The 17,454-nt window shown below is 53.3% G+C and overlaps 2 protein-coding genes across 5 annotated transcripts in view; one reads left to right on the forward strand and one right to left on the reverse strand.

Annotated features, from left to right (window-relative positions):
* The first annotated feature begins 2,512 nt into the window (after positions 1–2,512).
* On the forward strand, positions 2,513–4,140 carry MAP1LC3A (microtubule associated protein 1 light chain 3 alpha). Its single transcript, XM_036092260.2, has 5 exons — positions 2,513–2,714; positions 3,003–3,058; positions 3,135–3,241; positions 3,527–3,696; positions 3,980–4,140. Exons 1-4 carry the CDS (start codon positions 2,675–2,677, stop codon positions 3,687–3,689), a joined length of 366 nt encoding a protein of 121 aa, XP_035948153.1. The 5' UTR covers positions 2,513–2,674; the 3' UTR covers positions 3,690–3,696; positions 3,980–4,140.
* A 196-nt stretch (positions 4,141–4,336) lies between these two features.
* Positions 4,337–17,454, reverse strand: part of PIGU (phosphatidylinositol glycan anchor biosynthesis class U) — an 86,549-nt gene continuing 73,431 nt past the window's right edge. For all 4 annotated transcript variants that reach the window (XM_036092254.2, XM_078057110.1, XM_036092252.2 and 1 more), the window contains one exon: positions 4,337–4,773. In XM_036092254.2, coding sequence (XP_035948147.1) covers positions 4,660–4,773 — 114 coding nt within the window. In that variant the 3' untranslated portion in view covers positions 4,337–4,659. The remainder of the gene's footprint in view (positions 4,774–17,454) is intronic.

Below are 17,454 nucleotides of genomic sequence, written 5' to 3' on the forward strand. Positions count from 1 at the left end.
GAACACAAGCAGGGGGAGAGGGAGAGGGAGAAGCAGACTCCCAGCTGAGCAGGGAGCCCGATGCGGGGCTCGATCCCAGGACCCTGGGATCATGACCTGAGCCGAAGGCAGACGCTTAACGACTGAGCCACCCAGGTGCCCTGCTTTTTAGATGTTTAAAAGTCCAAACATTTGGGGTTTACTTGGCTCGGTCTGTGGTCACAGAAATATGGTCTCCATGAAATGGACGGGCTATTTGATACCTTTGAGATTTATCTTGGGGCCATTTTTAGGTCATTTTTTTGGTAAATGTTTCTTGTGTGCTTAAAAGTAACAATATTGGGATCACGGTTCTATCAGGGTTCATTAGTATCTTCTATATCCTTTTTTTGGCTGTTGGGTCAATCAGTTACTTCAAAAGGTCTTAAATCTCTTACTGTGATGGAAGATCTGGCAATTTCTCCTTGTATCCTATCACTTTCGTTTTATACATTTTCAGTCTTTTAAACCTCTAACTTGTATATTTTACAAGAGTTGTTATGTCTTCCTAAAAGTTGTACTTTTCATCATTTTGTGGTCACCCTCTTTATCTCTAATAATGTCTTTTTTTTTTAAAGATTTTATTTATTATCTGAGAGAGAGAGTGCATAAGCAGGGGGAGCAGCAGAGGGAGAGAGAGAGAAGCAGGCTTCCCGCTGAGCAGGGAGACCGACGTGGGGCTCCATCCCAGGACCCTGGGGTCACGACCTGAGCCGAAGGCAGCCGCTCAACCGACTGAGTCACCCAGGCGCCCTCTAATAATGTCTTTTGTCTTAAAGCCTATTTTGTCTGATTTTGCTATAGATATACCTTCTGGTTAGCTTTTCTCTAGTATACCTCTTCCCATCATTTTACTGTTGGTGCACTTATGTTTTTCTTATTTTAAAGATTTTATTTCTTTGACAGAGCACAAGCAGGGCGAGTGGCAGGCAGAGGCAGAGAGAGAAGCAGGCTCCCTGTAGAGCAAGGGAAGCCCGATGTGGGACTCGATCCCAGGATCATGACCTGAGCCGAAGGCAGTCGCTTAACCAACTGAGCCACCCAGGTGCCTGGTGCACTTACATTTTAAATGTCCTCTTGTAAACAGCATGTAGAGCTGCATTTTATTTTCCTTGGCCAGTCTGATCATGTTTTAATAGGTGAATGTAAAACCTTTTTTTACCTCTAGTTTTTGTATCCTATACCATTCTTTACTACCTTTTTCTCCTTTTCTGCATTGGCAGTTACACTTTCCATTTTTTAAAAAATATTTTATTTATTCATCCGACAGAGAGCACACAAGCAGGGGCAGTGGCAGGCAGAAGGAGAGGGAGAAGCAGACTCCCCACCGAGCAGGGAGCCCCATGTGGGGCTCGATCCCAGGACTCTGGGATCATGACCTGAGCCAAAGGCAGACATTTAACCAACTGAGCCACCCAGGCGCCCCTATACTTTCCATTCTTTTAATGATCCCTCATAAGTGTCTGAAACACACACTTGGATATACAAAGCTGGACAATTACCAGTATCTTTATCCTGCTCCCCTTAAATAAGAGCACTTGAACTGATTACCCTTTTCAGTCTGACATGTTGCTGTGTCCTCTCATTTTGTACTTCACAAATTGGATCATCACTGTTCATGTTCCACGGTGTTTTAGATCTACTTACATGTTTACCAGTTGAGTTGCTCACCATTTTCCTATCTTCTCTTTAGAGTTCTGTAAATTCATTACAAAGTCCAAAGTCATTACGAAGTGCCAAGATGCTACTTTTGTTTATCCTGCTCCAGATTTTATGTGAGGATCCTGGTCTTTAATCAAGTTTGGAAGCTCTTCTTCAGGAACTGCCTCTCCCACTTTTTTTCTCTCCTGCTGGAATTCTGACGGACCTGTCCTTTCACCTTTTACATTGTCCATCACCTTGTTTCTCTGGTGAGTAGCTTCTCTCTCCTCCAGCTCAGTGACTTACCTTCTGCTGTGTCTAATCTACTTTCCGGTCTCATCCTTTGAGACCTGAATTTCAATGGTTTTTCTAATTCTAGAAATTCCTTTTAAAACCTGTGATTCTTTTTAGCATCTTGCTCTTTCATGTTTTAATTCCCCCCCCCCCCAGCTTTTTTTCCTGTAACCATGAGCTCCACGAAGGTGGGGAGGTCTTTAGGTTCACTGTTGTCACCCCAGTGCCTCGCACCATCTCTGGAACGGAACAGACTCCGAGTGTGCTGTGGGATGACTTAGCACCAGTGGGAACGGAGACCGCTGAGCCCCAGACTGGCCTGCGCGCAGCGAGTCAGCCCCCCCAACTGCCCGCAGTCCCGCCAGTCTCTCAGCCCCGGCCTCGGGGGAGAGGGGCCGGGAGCCCATGACGTCACAGGACTGTGACGCGCCGGGGAGCCCCGCCCCTTCCCGGCGCTTGCCCCGAGTCCAGCTCTCTGCGCCGTGACGTCACGGGTCCGGGCGGGCGGGTTTTGCGTCGGCCCAATGGGAGCGGCGCGCCGGCCTCCCCTTTAAGGAATGTTGTGACCTGACGTCACCCGGGCGAGTTACCTCCCCGAGCCACCGCCGCCAGGCTCAGCTCACAGCCCCGGAGCCCTTGAGCTCGGCGGAGCCCCCGAACCTCAGAGCCCCAAGCCGCGCGCCCCGGAGCCCCGGCCTGCGCGCCCCGCCGGGCTCGCGCGATGCCCTCGGACCGGCCTTTCAAGCAGCGGCGGACCTTCGGTGAGGCCCGGCGGGCGGTCAGCGGGCGCGGGGTAGGGGCGCCGTGACTGACCCGGACTGCCGCAGGCGACGTCAGCCCCGTGACGTCAGACTCGGGCTAGAGCCCCGGGCCGGGAGGCAGGTTCAGGCCTGGGCCGGGGCCTCGCCTCGGAGCCCGGCGGGTGCCAGGCCCTGGGGCCTGACGGCCCTGGGGGCGGGGGCGGGGGCTCGGGGGGGCGGGGCCGGGGACAGGCGGGGCGAACGGCGAGCGGGACCTCTCTCGCCTCACTGCCCGCCCACTGTCCGCAGCCGACCGCTGTAAGGAGGTGCAGCAGATCCGCGACCAGCACCCCAGCAAGATCCCGGTGAGTCCCGCCGCCCCCTCCCATCCCCGCGGCCCCCGGCCCCGCCCGGCTCACGCATCCCCCGCCCCACCCCTAGGTGATCATCGAGCGCTACAAGGGTGAGAAGCAGCTGCCGGTCCTGGACAAGACCAAGTTCCTGGTCCCAGACCATGTCAACATGAGCGAGTTGGTCAAGATCATCCGGTGTGTGGGCAGCAGCAGTCAGAGGGGGCTCGGGTCCTTTTGGGGATGGCGGGGCCCTCGCAGGGCCGGGCCTTGAATCCCTGTTTTGGGGAGGTTGGGAAAGGTCAAGGTCAGGGCTGGGGTCAGTGGCAGGTCAGAGGTGAGGGCTTATAGAAGGGCCTGGGATGGGTGTGAAGCTGCCTCAGAATCCTTTTGGAGAGAGGGAGGTGGGGGGGGTCAGGGCTCCACCCACCCACCCAGCAGCCAGGCCCCCTCACCGCAGGCTTGCTCTTCTGCCCACCCCAGGCGCCGCCTGCAGCTGAACCCCACGCAGGCCTTCTTCCTGCTGGTCAACCAGCACAGCATGGTGAGCGTGTCCACACCCATTGCGGACATCTATGAGCAGGAGAAGGACGACGATGGCTTCCTCTACATGGTCTACGCCTCCCAGGAAACCTTCGGCTTCTGAGCCAGCAGTAGGGGGGGAGGGGGTTGGCCTGGGCGTGAGGGGGGGGCGGTTAGGGCCCTGTCAGGCTCTGCCCAGGGAGCTCCTGGCTCCTGAACTGAACTGCCTCTGCCCGAGATGGGCTAGGCAGGGATGCTGCCCCCCCTAGCCAGGGGGCACCAACCACACCTACTCTGCCCCTGGGTGGATCCTGGGCCATTGTTAGGGTTGTCCCCATGGGTGCTGGCTGGGATGGGGGAGGGTAGGGAACAGCCCCCAGCACCCCTGCTCGGTGTGATTTGTCTTTTTTTTAGGCCCCTGCCCAACTGCCCCTCCCTCACCTGAGGCGCTGCCCCCCTGCCTGGACCTGCCCACCCCTGAAGGACTGGCCCCTGGCTCACCTGGTCTTGACATGGTGTATGGATCTGTGGTCATTGTCCCTCTGCAGAATAAAGATTGCTCAGGCCTGCCTGGCCCTTTGCCTCCAGCTGCTTGGGGTGTGGGGAGGGCTGCCAGCGGGGCTGTCTCACACCAGTCTCAGCTCGCCACGGAACAGACTTGTGTGCTGTGGACCTGGGGCTCATTCTGGAAACCCACACCAGTGTGTAGTATATGGGGGTGGTGTTCAAGGCCAAGTCCACCCTTTCCAGGAGTTCAGTGTGGGCCCAGGATAGATTTCATAACAAAAAACATTTATTAAGTAGCCACAACCTAACAAATCCTGCTCCCCTGCTTCTTCCCCTATCCAGCATCGGAGGGGGCTCCCTGCTCTGCAGAGCCAAAAGAGCGGGGGTCCAAGGGGAGGTGCTCCTGGCTACTCCCCACCGGCCTTGCTGCCAGCCCCAGTTCCCCTCTGGTGCCAGAGCTTCGGAACCCTGGACTCAAACCTCATTTGCCTGAGGACTCCTCTGCTGGCAACTCCGGCTCGAGGGCTGGGCCCAGCTCCTGGCCCTTCCACCCCCTGAAGTCCATGCAGCCCTGGGCCCAGCCAGGCCTACTTGAGCACGAGCATGGCCTCTGTGCCGTCCTTGGCAGTCAAGTAGAGCCCATGGGTGAGGTAGTACTCGCGCCGCAGGAAGGCATAGAAGTAATCCGAGATGAGCAGGATCTGCGGGGAGAGAGGAGCTGTGAGCAGTGCTGAGGAACCTCCCCCGGAACCTTGGGTTGCTGAGGGGCTAGGCAGGTGTTGGGGAGACCCTGCAAGGTCTTGCACTTCAGAAGCTGCCTGTACTGCCCCATCCCATCCCAACCCTGTGGGTTTATGCCACCCACCCAAGCTCCGGCCTCTGAACTCCACAATGGTATGTCTGCACCCAGACGCCCCTCTGCCTCCCTGCTTGGGTGCCCAGGGGCTCCTCCACAGTACAGCTGAGCCCCTGTCAAAGCTACTGCTCCCTGGGAGCCCTCACCTGCCCCCCCATCTTCCTTCCAGGTGCTGAGGCCACAGAATCACCTGACACTTCCACCTGCCGGACACAAGGCTGCTAAGTCCTGGCGGTTCTATATCCCAGACTCTCTCAGATCCACCCATTTCTACTTGTCCTTAGAGCTACCACCCTGGACAAAGCCAGTCATCTAAACAACAGCAGTCTCCTCTTTGGGCTCCCTGGTCCCAAGCCTCCCACCCCTGTAACCCTCGCCACGTCCAGTCCATTCTCCCTAGCAGCCAGAGGTTGCTTTTCAGGACAAAATCTCATCCTGTTACTTCCCAGCTGAAAGGTCCTCTAAAGGCTTCCGAGGGCTCTTAAGGTGAAGATCAAACTCCTTTGGGGCTCTGAGGCCTTGCGCCTGGTCCCTCACCCTCTCTCCTGCTCCACCTCAGCTCCAGCGACACTGGCCTCTTTCCTCCTGCTGCAGGATCTCTGCTGTTCCCTCTGCCTGGAATGTTCCCTTCCCTTTCATCCAGTCAACATCTCCTTACCCTTCAGGTCTCAGGAAGGATCCTGATTCCTTAGAGAAGCCCTCCCACACCCCCCAGATTGGGTCATGGCCCCCATTAACCTCTATTTCTTAACACAAATTCATCCAGATTAGTTTTGCTTTCATCTGTGTGACTGCCTGATGGTTGTGGCTCCTCCCCTGGACTGGGAAGGTCCCCACGGGGTTCTGCCACCCTGGTATCCATGCCCAGCTCAGTCTGCCTTTCCTGTATGGGCCACAGAATTAAAAGGGCCCTAGAAGCTCAGGCTACCATCCCCCTGGCAGAGGCCTAGAGAGGAACAAGGACTTGCGCCATCTTACAATCCCATTACATCCCAAGACCCCCAGGGTCTGGGGCAGGAGGAGGGCAGAGGGGCTCACAACCCCAGGTCTCAGCCACTCAGAAACCTCTTAAACCATCAGCACCAACCACCTGTTGGCACAGATGAGAAGATGGAAGCCCAGAGCAGGGGCAACACCTGGCTAGGGTCTGTAGAGCAGGTCAGAGGTTGAGCTGAATCTGGGATCTTGGCCTCTGACCCACAGAGACTCCTGTCCTGGGCAGCCTCATACTGTGGGCAGGAAGAACATGGAGGGGCCTGAAGGAAGAACTGAGGACCAACACCAGGGCTGGCCTCAGGACAAGGTCCTGCCATTTTATGACCAGAGGAGCCCATCTGGAAGGCTGATGGTCTCCATCTTATAGATGAGGAAACTGAGGCACAAAGGGTTCAATAGTTGGCCTAAGGCTACACCAGGAGAGCTGGCCTAGTGGCCATGACCCTGCAAGGCGACGCACCTGGGATCCAGTCTGCCACAGGGCAGAGAACTTGCAGCTGAGGGTATCCGCGGAGTAGACAGCCCAGGGAGCCCCGGAGGCCTTGCCCCACAGCTGCTGGTGGGGGGCAGGTACCAGAGCAAAGGCTGACCTCACTTCCTGCAGCCCCTTTCTCACCCAGGCCCAAGGTGCCCGGTCTGCGGATGGAGAGCCTGGAGCTGGGGCTGAGTGGGTGGGGGCTGACCCCTGAACCGGGTCCGATGAGGGTCAAATACAAAATCACAATTCACAATGAAACAAAAGGAACCAACTCCAGTGTCACACACAATCAGCTGCACCAGTATTAGAAAGTCAAAATACTAGGTATTAGGTCAAACCATATGAAATAGCCATTTCTGCAGATCAAAAATGGTTGAATACTGGAAATTTCATACAGTTCAATCTAATATAAAATGGAAAAAAAAGTCAAGAAATACAAATAGCAGAGTATGCGTGGTATTTAGAAGAACCAGAGCAAATAACTCTAAGGCCATAGGGAGCTATTCTATTTCCTTATAATCTTTAACATTGTAAAGTATGTATTTGTATTACATTGACTAAAATACCAATTTAAAAAGCCAGCCAATAAATGACTGAATAAATAAATAAAGGAGGGAGAATTCCTTTTGGAATCCTTACAGAAAAATTCCAGTAACATATGCAGACATTCCCTCCTCCAGGAGGTGGAGCTTAATTCTTGCCTGCCCCCCCACCCCCTGCCTGCGGGCAGGCCAGATGCAGTAACTCACTTCCAAAGAACAGTGCAGGGAAAGAGAAAATAGTAATTCCACACTGGAGAAGCCCCAAACACTGTCTTGAACAAATGATGAAGGGTAACATCAGTATGAGATCAGGTGGCTACCATGTCCTGGGCATGGTACCTGAGCATTCCAAAACTCCAAACCACAGTCTTATGATGAGAAAAGCATCAGATAAACCCAAAGTGGGGACACTCTACAGGAGACCTGGCCAGTGCTCCTCAAGACTGTCCAGATCATGAGAAATTGGGACAGAGTGAGAAAGTGGGCAGAGGACATGGGAGAGACAGAACACATTAGTGTGGTCCCCTGGCTCGGATCCTGGGTGTGGGGCATATGGGAACTTTCTGTATCTAAAGTTATTCTGAAATTTAGAAGTTTATTTAAGGGGCACCTGGGTGGCTCAGTCAGTTAAGCGTCTGCCTTTGGCTCAGGTCATGATCCTGGGGTCCTAGGATCAAGTCCTGTGTCAGGCTTCCTGCTCGGTGGGGAGCCTGCTTCTCCCTCTCCCCCTGCTTGTGCTCTCTTTCTCTCAAATAAATAAAATCTTTAAAAAAAAGTTTTAAAAAAGCAGTGTACTGGGGTGCTTGCGTGGCTCAGTCAGTTAAACATCTGACTTTTGATATCAGCTCAGGTCTGGACCTCAGGGTTGAGTTCAAGCCCTGCACTCGGCTCCACACTGGGTGTGGAGCCTACTTTAAAAAAAAGAAAGAAAGCAATGTACTATTGTTATTTGCAATAATATAAATGAACCTCAAAAAATATGCTGCTGAATGAAAGGCAGCTTTGGAAAATGTACATGTTAAGAGTTGTGTTTTTCACTGTATGTAAATTTCATATAAGAAAAATGTAAGTAAGTACTGAACTCTGGTTAATGATATACATGCTGAGTTGTTCAGTAGGAAAATGCAGGAAATGTCTGTACTTCACTTTGAAATATATTTTAAAAATAAGATGGATTGAGGAATGGATAATTTGTGATCACAAAAGTATAGTACAACATTAATGGCACAGTCTAGGTGGTAGGTATGTGGGTGTTCAATGTTCAGTCTTTCAACTTTGCTATGTCTGTGGAATTTTCCAGGATGAAGTGTCAGGGGAGGGTGGCATGGAGGGAAAGAGCCCTGTGTGCTGGCTTGGTCCGTCTGGAACCAAAGTCACTAGTCCTGATTGGGTGCCCTGCCCCCACAGGGAAGGCATCTTGTGGACACCAGGCTGGCCTGGAGGCTTGGCTCTTTCAGAGTGATGCCCCCAGCTGGTAGCAGGCTGGCCGAGACAACCTCTTCTGACCTTGAGGCTTGCCATTTGGGCTGAGAAGGGATTTCCCAGAGGCCGGGATTCAGGCAACACAGCAGCTGTAGACCCAGAGCCCCTTTGCTCAGTCTGGGCAGCGGGAGTTGGGTGAGGGGCAGTAGAAATAGCACGGGCGAGTTAGTGGCTGTGTGACCCTATGTAAGTCACTTTCCCTACCCTAAGCTGCATTTTCTGCATCTGTAAAGTGAGTGATAAACTAGTTTACCCACAATGGTGGCTCCTAGTCCTTGCTCCATTCCTCTGTGTTTTCAGAGACCTGAAGAGCAGCCCATTCTTTTTTTTTTTTTTTTTTTTTTTTTAAGATTTATCTGAGAGAGACAGAGAGAGAGAGCACACAGAGGGAGAGGGCGAGGGAGAAGCAGACTCCTTGCTGAGCGGGAGCCCTCTGCAGGGCTCGATCCCCGGACCCTGGGATCATGATCTGAGCCGAAGGCAGACGCTTAACCAACTGAGCCACCCAGGCGCCCCGGGCAGCCCATTCTTCAAAGCTGCCCTCGAAAACTATAACTGGACTCCTCGGCCTCTCTCCTGCCATCAACCACCAAGTCCTGCCAATCTCCTTCCTCAGACTTCCAACTCAGCCTCCTTGTCTCCCTCCCACTGCCATCTCTTGCCGGAAGGCCTCCTGCATCATCCTGGCCCCTCTTGATTCCCAGTGTCTCTCTCTCTCTCAATCTCTGCATCTCTCTCTGGGAGTCTCTTACGGTCTCTCTCAGTCACACACACGCGCACGCGCACGCACCCTTCACTCGCCTGCTCAGAAGCCTCTAGTGCCCCACTCTGCCCTGCACCGCACCCACACGCCCCAGAAGCCCTGACCGCAGCCTGGTCCCGCAAACAGTGCTTGGATGGCCACGCCTCGCCGCCTCGGCTGGGCTGGAATGGCCCTTCCCACAGACAGCTCCTACGTATCCCTAGAGCGGGATCATCTGCATCTCCTGCCCCAGAGTCTTCCCTAAGCCCATGCTCATTTATGTCACCCCTGGGATGGAGTCACTTCCTGTTGCCCCATAACCAGACGGGCTGGCATCTGCTCCGGCTCTGGGACCCTGGGCCCAGCAGAGGGCTGGTGCTCTGGGAGTGGTTTGCGGGTGCCCAGCCCCTCGGCATTAGTCCAGTGAGGGCTCATCAGACCACTCTTCTCCGCCAGCAGCCGTGAGGGCTGCAGGACTACCTTCTGGGCCACAATGAAGATGTAACAAGGTAGTGGATCAAAGGACGGCCAGGGGACAGGGAAGGGTGCTTCACACGTGGAGTAAAATGGTCAGAACATGCTCCATCACAGGTTGGGAAAGCAACAACTTCTGGGTAGCCGCCCCGGGCCAGGCCCTTTAACAAAAAAGCATCATGAGGGCATGGGGGATGGGCAGACCAGGTGAAGGCGAGTGGGGGGTGGGGTGGGGGGACAGGCTTCCTGTGGTGAGCAGGTCGTGGGGATGAAGATTACAGCATAGGGGCACCGTGGGTGGTAGGAGCACTGCGTGGGGACACGGGGCAGCTGCCCTTGTGGTGAGCACAACAGAGCTGACAATCACTAGGTCATACACCTGAAACCCAACGTAACATTGTGTGTCAACTACACCTCAATTAAAAAAAAAAAAGCATACCATTGAATCTTCACAACGTTCTGGGGGTAGGGCTTATAAGCGCCACTTACAGATGAGCAAACTCAGGGTCACAGGCGGGTAAGGGAAGCTTTAGGCTGCAATGTTAGTCCTGCCTGAGGCCCAAACCTTAGTTCTTCTCCGGCACCCCCAGAGTCCCTCCCAGTTAAGGATTCTGGGAGGGGTGAAAGGACTGCGCACCCACACATGTGGGTCCTGTTATGGGCCCATGCGAACCCGTGGTCTACACTACTCCTGTTGAGGCTGTCCTCCCAGGTCCCAGCCCTGTCACTTAGCCAAGAAGACTGAGTTTTTTTTTTGGGAAAAGGCAAAATAAGTATCAGAGCCCTCTGAGCCAGCAAGGCTGTTAATTCAGGGTGTCGGGGGCGGAGGGGTGGGGAAGGCTCTGAGCAGAAGCCTCAGCCGACACTGGCCCCTGGGCTGCCCCAGCTTCCCAGAGAAGCAGCTGCTCTCGCCATAGGCATGTCCCAGTTCCCAGGTCTCTTGCTTGGGCTGGAGATGCTGACCCTTGACAGCCGACCTGCACTTGGGGGAGCTCACGTGGTCATCACCATGGGCAAAGCACAGCATCCTCTGCCCACACCACCTCGGATCTTGGAATATGGGAGTAGGAGGGGCCGAGGGTCGACTTGTGGAGCTGGACGGGTTTGGCGTGACCCAACTCAGGCCTGGATGGACACGTGTGGGAGGGGATGGTGAAGAAACAGAGCTCCACCCTCCAGCTCTAAAGACGCAAAACAGTGGGAAAATCACTGGACCTCCATCTCAGGGTCTGGAAGGTCACAAGGTAAGATCAAAGTCGCTATGATGGTAATTGTCATCTATGTGGCATTTTTCAATTCACAAAAGCTTTCCCCACCCAACTCCGTACTGAGTCCTCACAGCCAACCTTCTAGGTGGAGGACACGGAAGCTGCTAGCACCTCTCGCCAGGTTTCAACAGCCTCTCTGTGCTCCCGGTTCGGGTTCACACCCCTCACCTTTTCCCCTCCTGGCACGATGAGGTTTTCCAAGCAGGAATGGGATCCCAGTTATCCTCAGCCAAAACCCACAGGCTCAGCCTGGTCCTCAGCATGACAGGGCTCACACTCTCTGGCGGCGCCCACCAGGCCCGCGGGACGGCCTTCCGCACCCACTCGCTCATGCTCTCCTCCGCACAGGTGTCACCACAGAGAGACCAGTTAGCTCCTACCCACCCCCGGGCACCCCATGTACGGGCTGCCTCCCCACAGAAGCTTCCTTACCCACTGCAGCTCTGAGCTCCCCAGCCTTTTTACCCCATTCACGGCACCATCCGGCTGCCCCGGCCCTGCCTGGTTCCTTTTCTTTCTCTCCCTCAGACCAGGGGCTCCCAGGAAGCAGAGCTGTGTCTCACTCACATGCTGCTAGCAGAGTGCCTGGCACATAGCAAGCGCCCACTATATGCAAACAAATTCATTAGGCCCAAGGAGTTAGGAGACTTGCCTAAGGCCAGCGAGCCAGGACAGATGGGGCTGGGAGTTACTGCAGAGGCCGGGCCTCCAAAGCCCAGGCTTTTTGCTGGCCTTGCCTCCCTATATTTAGCTCAGGCTTTTCCTGTCACTCTGGCTGCAGGCGGGGAAGGGCCTGTGAGAGCCACGCTTGGGATGCTGAGCACCGAGCTAAAAGTCTGAGGATGGCGGGACAAAGGAATGAACGAAGACCTGGCAAAATGCCACCAGTGCGAAGGCAAAGCACAGGCAGCTGGACGAGGACAAGGACTCCAGCCTGGGCCACAGGCGCCTCCTGTCAGGAGGAACACCTCTTCCCACACACAGACTCAGGATTTTGCAGCCAGGATTACACAGACCCACGGAATTAAATCTGAAATGGGCCCTGGCTGTCCACAAATGGGGGTTACACACCACCCCACCACTGATGATCTGCCCCACACGTCCCCAAACATTTACTTCCTCATTGTCCCATTCCCCAGAATGACACACCAGACCAACTGGAAGGCAATTCCAGGAGACAGGACTGTGCTTTCATGGGTGGAGTAAATAAGCCAGTCCTGAGCAGACCCAACACGAGAGGGCTGGTGCCCAGACCCCAGGGCTCCAGGCCCCCCTGGAGACCGAGAGCAGAGTGGCCAAAGCAAGGCCAGCCTTGGATCTACAGGGTCTGCACTATAAGGAGAAGGGACCGGAGCTGGCACCTCACGGTGAGGAGGCAGCAACTCATGGAATGTTCCAGACACAGCTGGGACACTGTTTTGGACAGTAGGGAATCTATTTTAGACACGGACATAGAATAGGAGTGGGGCTCTCAGGGTCAGCCACAGGCGAAGATGGGAAGGGGGTTCTGGTTCTGACACCCTAGGAATCCAGCAAGACCTGCCACAGGCCCAGCTTTGTCCTAACAGATGCTAGAAGTGGGAGGTTAGGGTACACAGGATTATATGGGATCACTGGTCATAAAACGTGGTTTTGGATCCCAGCTCATTCCACTTATTCATCAATGAACAGTCACTGAATATTCTTGGTGCTGGGGATATAGTTGTGAGCAAGACAGACCTGGGGCTGACCTCATGGAACCCCCTGTCTAGCAAGAGGACGTGAGAAACAAGAGCATGAATAAACACCCCCCTCAGAGCTTGGGGACTTGCAAGCCTCTGCTTTCTCTTTGGCACCAGGAGAAGAGAATACTAGTGCCTCCTTCAAAGGGCTGTTATAAGGACTAAGTGAATTCCTTATGATAAAAATAAGGGAAAGCAGCTTACAGGGCCCCGAGGAGGGGAGCAGCTGCGTCAACTGTGGTGAGGAGCTTCCTTCTTACACAAACAGGGAAAGATCGCCAAGATGTTTTATTAAAAGGAAAAAGTCATATTTTCATCATGATGCCAATAATAAAACACACACACAAATAAAACTCTTCCCCAGGAGCATACAAGTACATGCGAGCGCACAAGGAAAGGTTCAGAAGGCCACACAAGCACATGATCCAGAAGATTAAAGGGATCATATGGGCCTGGCCCCTAGCAGGCACTCTTTAAACATGAGCCACTATTAATTATAATTTTAGGAAGAGATTTCCTCATGTTCCCTGTTTTTAAGATGAATGGGGGTGAGTGGAATGTTTTTATCTTACTCATTCAAAAAAGCTAAATTTAGACACATTACTTTTTTTGTTTGTTAAAGTAGACTCCACACCCAGCATGGAACCCAGCATGGAGCCCAGCATGGAGCCCAGCATGGAGCCCAGCATGGGGCCTGAACTCATAACCCTGAGATCAAGACCTGAGCTGAGATCAGGAGTCGGATGCTTAACCAACTGAGCCACCCAGGTGTCCCTTAACATATTAATTTTGATTTACATGTAATCCTTGATGACTATTTTTCTTCTGCTGGTCACTGACCTGCAGGAGAAAAGAGTTAAAAAAAAAAAAAAAAAAAAAAAGGAAGAAGTTTGTTCTCCTTCTTTCCGTTTATCGGTCTGAATGTTTCCCTGGGGATTTGCTCTGGCTACCTGAAGAGCAGGTCACCGGTGCTACTTCTCATATCAACATATGAATAATGGCAACAGGACCTATCCTCTCAACACCCAGGGAGGCTGGGTTATCAAGCCTGGTTTTAAGAAAACTGCAACCCAGAGAAGTCACTTGCTGAAGGTCACACTGTGAGGAAGTAAAAAAGGACCTCAACCAAGCAATCTAGCTCAACCATTCCTTCTCCCCAGCCTTTCTTGTGTACGTGTGTGTGCGCACACACAGCCCATGGATGTTTTACTGTTGTCATTTCCTGGTTACTGACTTTGAGGCACAATTATAATTAACAAATGATCCATGTCACAAACTGTAAACTACTTAATGGCCCCAGGGGAAAGGATGGAGCCTAAGTCGCTGGTTTACTTGCCAGTATTACTAAGAATTTTTTTTTTTTTTTTAAAGATTTATTTATTCACTTGAGAGAGCGAGAAAGAGAGAGAGAGTACATGAGAGGGGGGAGGGTCAGAGGGAGAAGCAGGCTCCTCGCTGAGCAGGGAGCCCGATGCGGGACTCGATCCAGGGACTCCAGGATCATGACCTGAGCAGAAGGCAGTCGCTTAACCAACTGAGCCCCCCAGGCGCCCCTATTACTAAGAATTTATCAGTAGTTTGTCGTATCACAAGAGTGTGGCACTGACCAACTCAAACAGAGCAGGACCTAAAATCTACGGGTCAAGATGTTCTCCACATTCAATTCCGCACTCACCAGCGACAGACTGGGCTCTGGATGCCTGCTGCAAAGCCATGCTCATCTGGCTCCCAGGACAGCTCTGGTCTGTCTTGCCCAGGGAGGGGAGAGGGAGGACCAGGGGACTTTAAGGTATCGTCCCAGCTAGAAGAGCTGAGAAAAGCCAGCCATGGGACTGAAGACATGTCCCCAAATGCCATACATGGCAACCGAAGCACTGATTGTAGGTCAGATGGAAGCAAGGGCTGGTTTGATCTGTGGGGGACACGTAGCGGCTTCCCCAGCCACAGAGACCAGGTTCTGACAGAAGCCGGAGAAGGGTTAGGGACAGAGCTGCTACCCACTAACCTTGGCCGGTGGGGGCGACTTGGCCCCCCGACCTGCCCACCTCCCACACCTCTCGTTCTCCAGGTCTGAAAGGCCCAGCTGCTACTCCTTGCTCCCCGGGGCTTTCATGACCACTCACAACAGGAAAGGGGATCTTGTTCCTGCTGGATTCTTCCAGTGGTTACTCTGCACACTGGGCCCTTAATCACGCCCCGTTCTCCCTGGCCATCTCTGGTTCATTCACTCATTCAGCAACTGTTGCTAAACTGCTCTATGCCAAGCACAGAGCTGGTAGCTGGGGCCCCTGCAGTGGGAAGGACAGGCTGATCTCTGCTCGCATGAAGTGCAGAGGCTAATAGCGGAGGCAGAGAGAGAAATAATAATATAAACTTATAAACTGGGAGAGTGCTAGGAAGGAAACAAACGGGCTAAGAAGGAGACAGTGGAGCAGGGGAACCTCACGGAAGGCCTTTTTAAGGAGGGGACACTTAATAGTGACTAAAATTCTGTCTCATATTTGTGCTCTGTGGCTCCCAACAGCCTGAGGCAGGTGCTAACCTCACGACGGGCACTCTTCTGCTCAGTCAATGCTCCAGGACAGTGAGAGGACTTAAGCGACTGCCTTGGTGAGTAAGTGCCCCCATGTGATGTGTCCCTTCAGGGATCTGGCAGCAGCCGCCACAGAGCCCAAACAAAGCCAGCAGTCCCAGAAAACATCTGACCCGACAAAGTTGTCTGACTCAAGAGTCCAGACCCGAGGCGGCCGATGACACAGGTGTGTGATGTCTGCACTTGGGCCACAGCTGGGAGGCCTGGAGGCTGGTCTGACCCGTCTGAAGGGCAACGTGGCAATATCTGCCAAAATGCACAAGGCCCATGTCCTCTGACCCAGTAAATCTCACCACCTGGAGTCTGTCCTGAGAAAACGCTGGCCTGTGTGTACAAGGTTATGTGGAGGGATGCCCAGGGCTCTTCCATTTATAGCAGAAAACCAGAAGCAGCCTCGATGTCCATCAGCAGGAGCCTACCTAGTCAAATCAATCAAGTTCCTCCTGCCCATGGGCTCTTGGAACCAATATCAAGAGGGGATCATCAAGTGAAACGCTGCAAGTCCGAGAGCGGTGTCCAGAATAGGAGGCCATTTCTTCAGGTACACAAACAAGCTCAGCATGCGTGCATGCGTACTGACAGCGGTCGTAAATGCACAGACGACATCTGCAGACACCCCACACTGATCCCAATCATGACGTCTGCCCGGGGTGGGAACAGAGGGGGACCCTGGGGGCCCTTTTCATTCCCTAAGCTTCTATTTTGTTTGATTTCTTTTCCCAGCAATAATGAATTCATGTATTACTTGTCTGATTAAAAGTACATTTTTAAAAGATTAAAAAAAAAAAAAGGTAAAAAGACAACGTCAAGGCTCAGCCTGGTTTTTCTCCACAGCTCAGTCACCAACTAGCACATTCCATGTAGTTGGCCTTTCGTTCCCACCCCCAGTCCCATCTTCCAACGGTCCAGTCTCTCCTGCCTTCGATGGTCCCTGAGCACTTGCAAACATCTCCCCTACCATCGACGGAGACCCTTCCCTCACAAAGGCAGCCACAGGGAAAAAAGCAGTCATCTGGCAAGTTCCATGAATACCTCGTCATCACTGCAACTGTAGTCCTGACCCACACCTGACACTCATGGCCCAACGACAAGCTGTGGACTATTTCAGCAGAGCTTTTGCCAAACTCCGCAGAGGCCCAGGGCGGGCCCAATGCCCTCACACGCCAGCCATCACTTTCCAAAGATAATTAAAGGGATTTCAGCAAGACAGAAGGGCCAGAACAACCTTTTGGATTTCCTAGAGTATGAAGTCGAATCCTGCACATTTCTGTTTAGGCAGGCCGCAGGAGGAGCTGAGCATCCACCATGACTACCCTGTGTGTGACAGCCAGGATGGACCCTCCAGCACGGTCCCACCCCGGCTACAGGGCCCTCCTCTCTCTTCCTGCTGTTCACAGACCAGGATAAACAACCCAGCTGGACAAGAATTGTCCAGAAAGGTCTGTGCAGGAAATACCAGACCCATCACTCACTGCGAAAGCCCAAGCTCCTCCCCTCTTCTTTCCCAGCAGCTAACCTTGGAGGCAAGGCTCTCCCTGGGGACCACTCCCTGGCATCATCGTCTCCCCAGTCGCCTGGCTTCCCATCCAGTCCATCAAGCACAGGAAATGCCTGGCTGTGCCAACGGCAATTAAAGTGGTAAACGGGACAACTGATTCTCCTAAGACCCCACAAGGAAGATGGAGCTGACCTAAGGGAACTTCAGAGAAGTGTGCGGGACCACCTGCAGCAGAATCTCTGGGAAAACTTATTAAAACCACAAATTCCTGACCCTGTTTTCCATATCTATTGGGAGTGGGATCAGGCAATCTGGGGGTTTTTTTGTTTGCTTTTTTGGACGAAGCTGTGTAATTGTGGTAGTCACAACATATCTATAGGATTTAAAACATTACCAGGGCATCTGCATTCTTAACAACGCCCCCTCACCCCGATTCTGAGAAGCACTGCTCTGTGGCACCCAGGGAGGGGCTTTCCCTGGGTCAGGAGGAGATCGCAGCTCCCAGCTGTACCTCTCATTCTCTGACCCCCTGCGGCCTCCTCACCCGCTACTCCCAGTCCCACGATTTCTGCTCCGACTGACCCAACAGCTAGACTGAACTAGTTCTCATCTCCCTGCCTTTGCTCCTGCTGTCCCAGTCTGGAAAGTCTCTCCTCCCCTTATCCCTGTTCCCCCCTCCCCCGCCCCCACTGCCCATGCTACAGTGCCACGCAGCCCAGGGGCTGTTACAGA

This window comes from Halichoerus grypus, chromosome 10 (genome assembly GCF_964656455.1).
Source record: "Halichoerus grypus chromosome 10, mHalGry1.hap1.1, whole genome shotgun sequence".
Classification (NCBI taxonomy): domain Eukaryota; kingdom Metazoa; phylum Chordata; class Mammalia; order Carnivora; family Phocidae; genus Halichoerus; species Halichoerus grypus.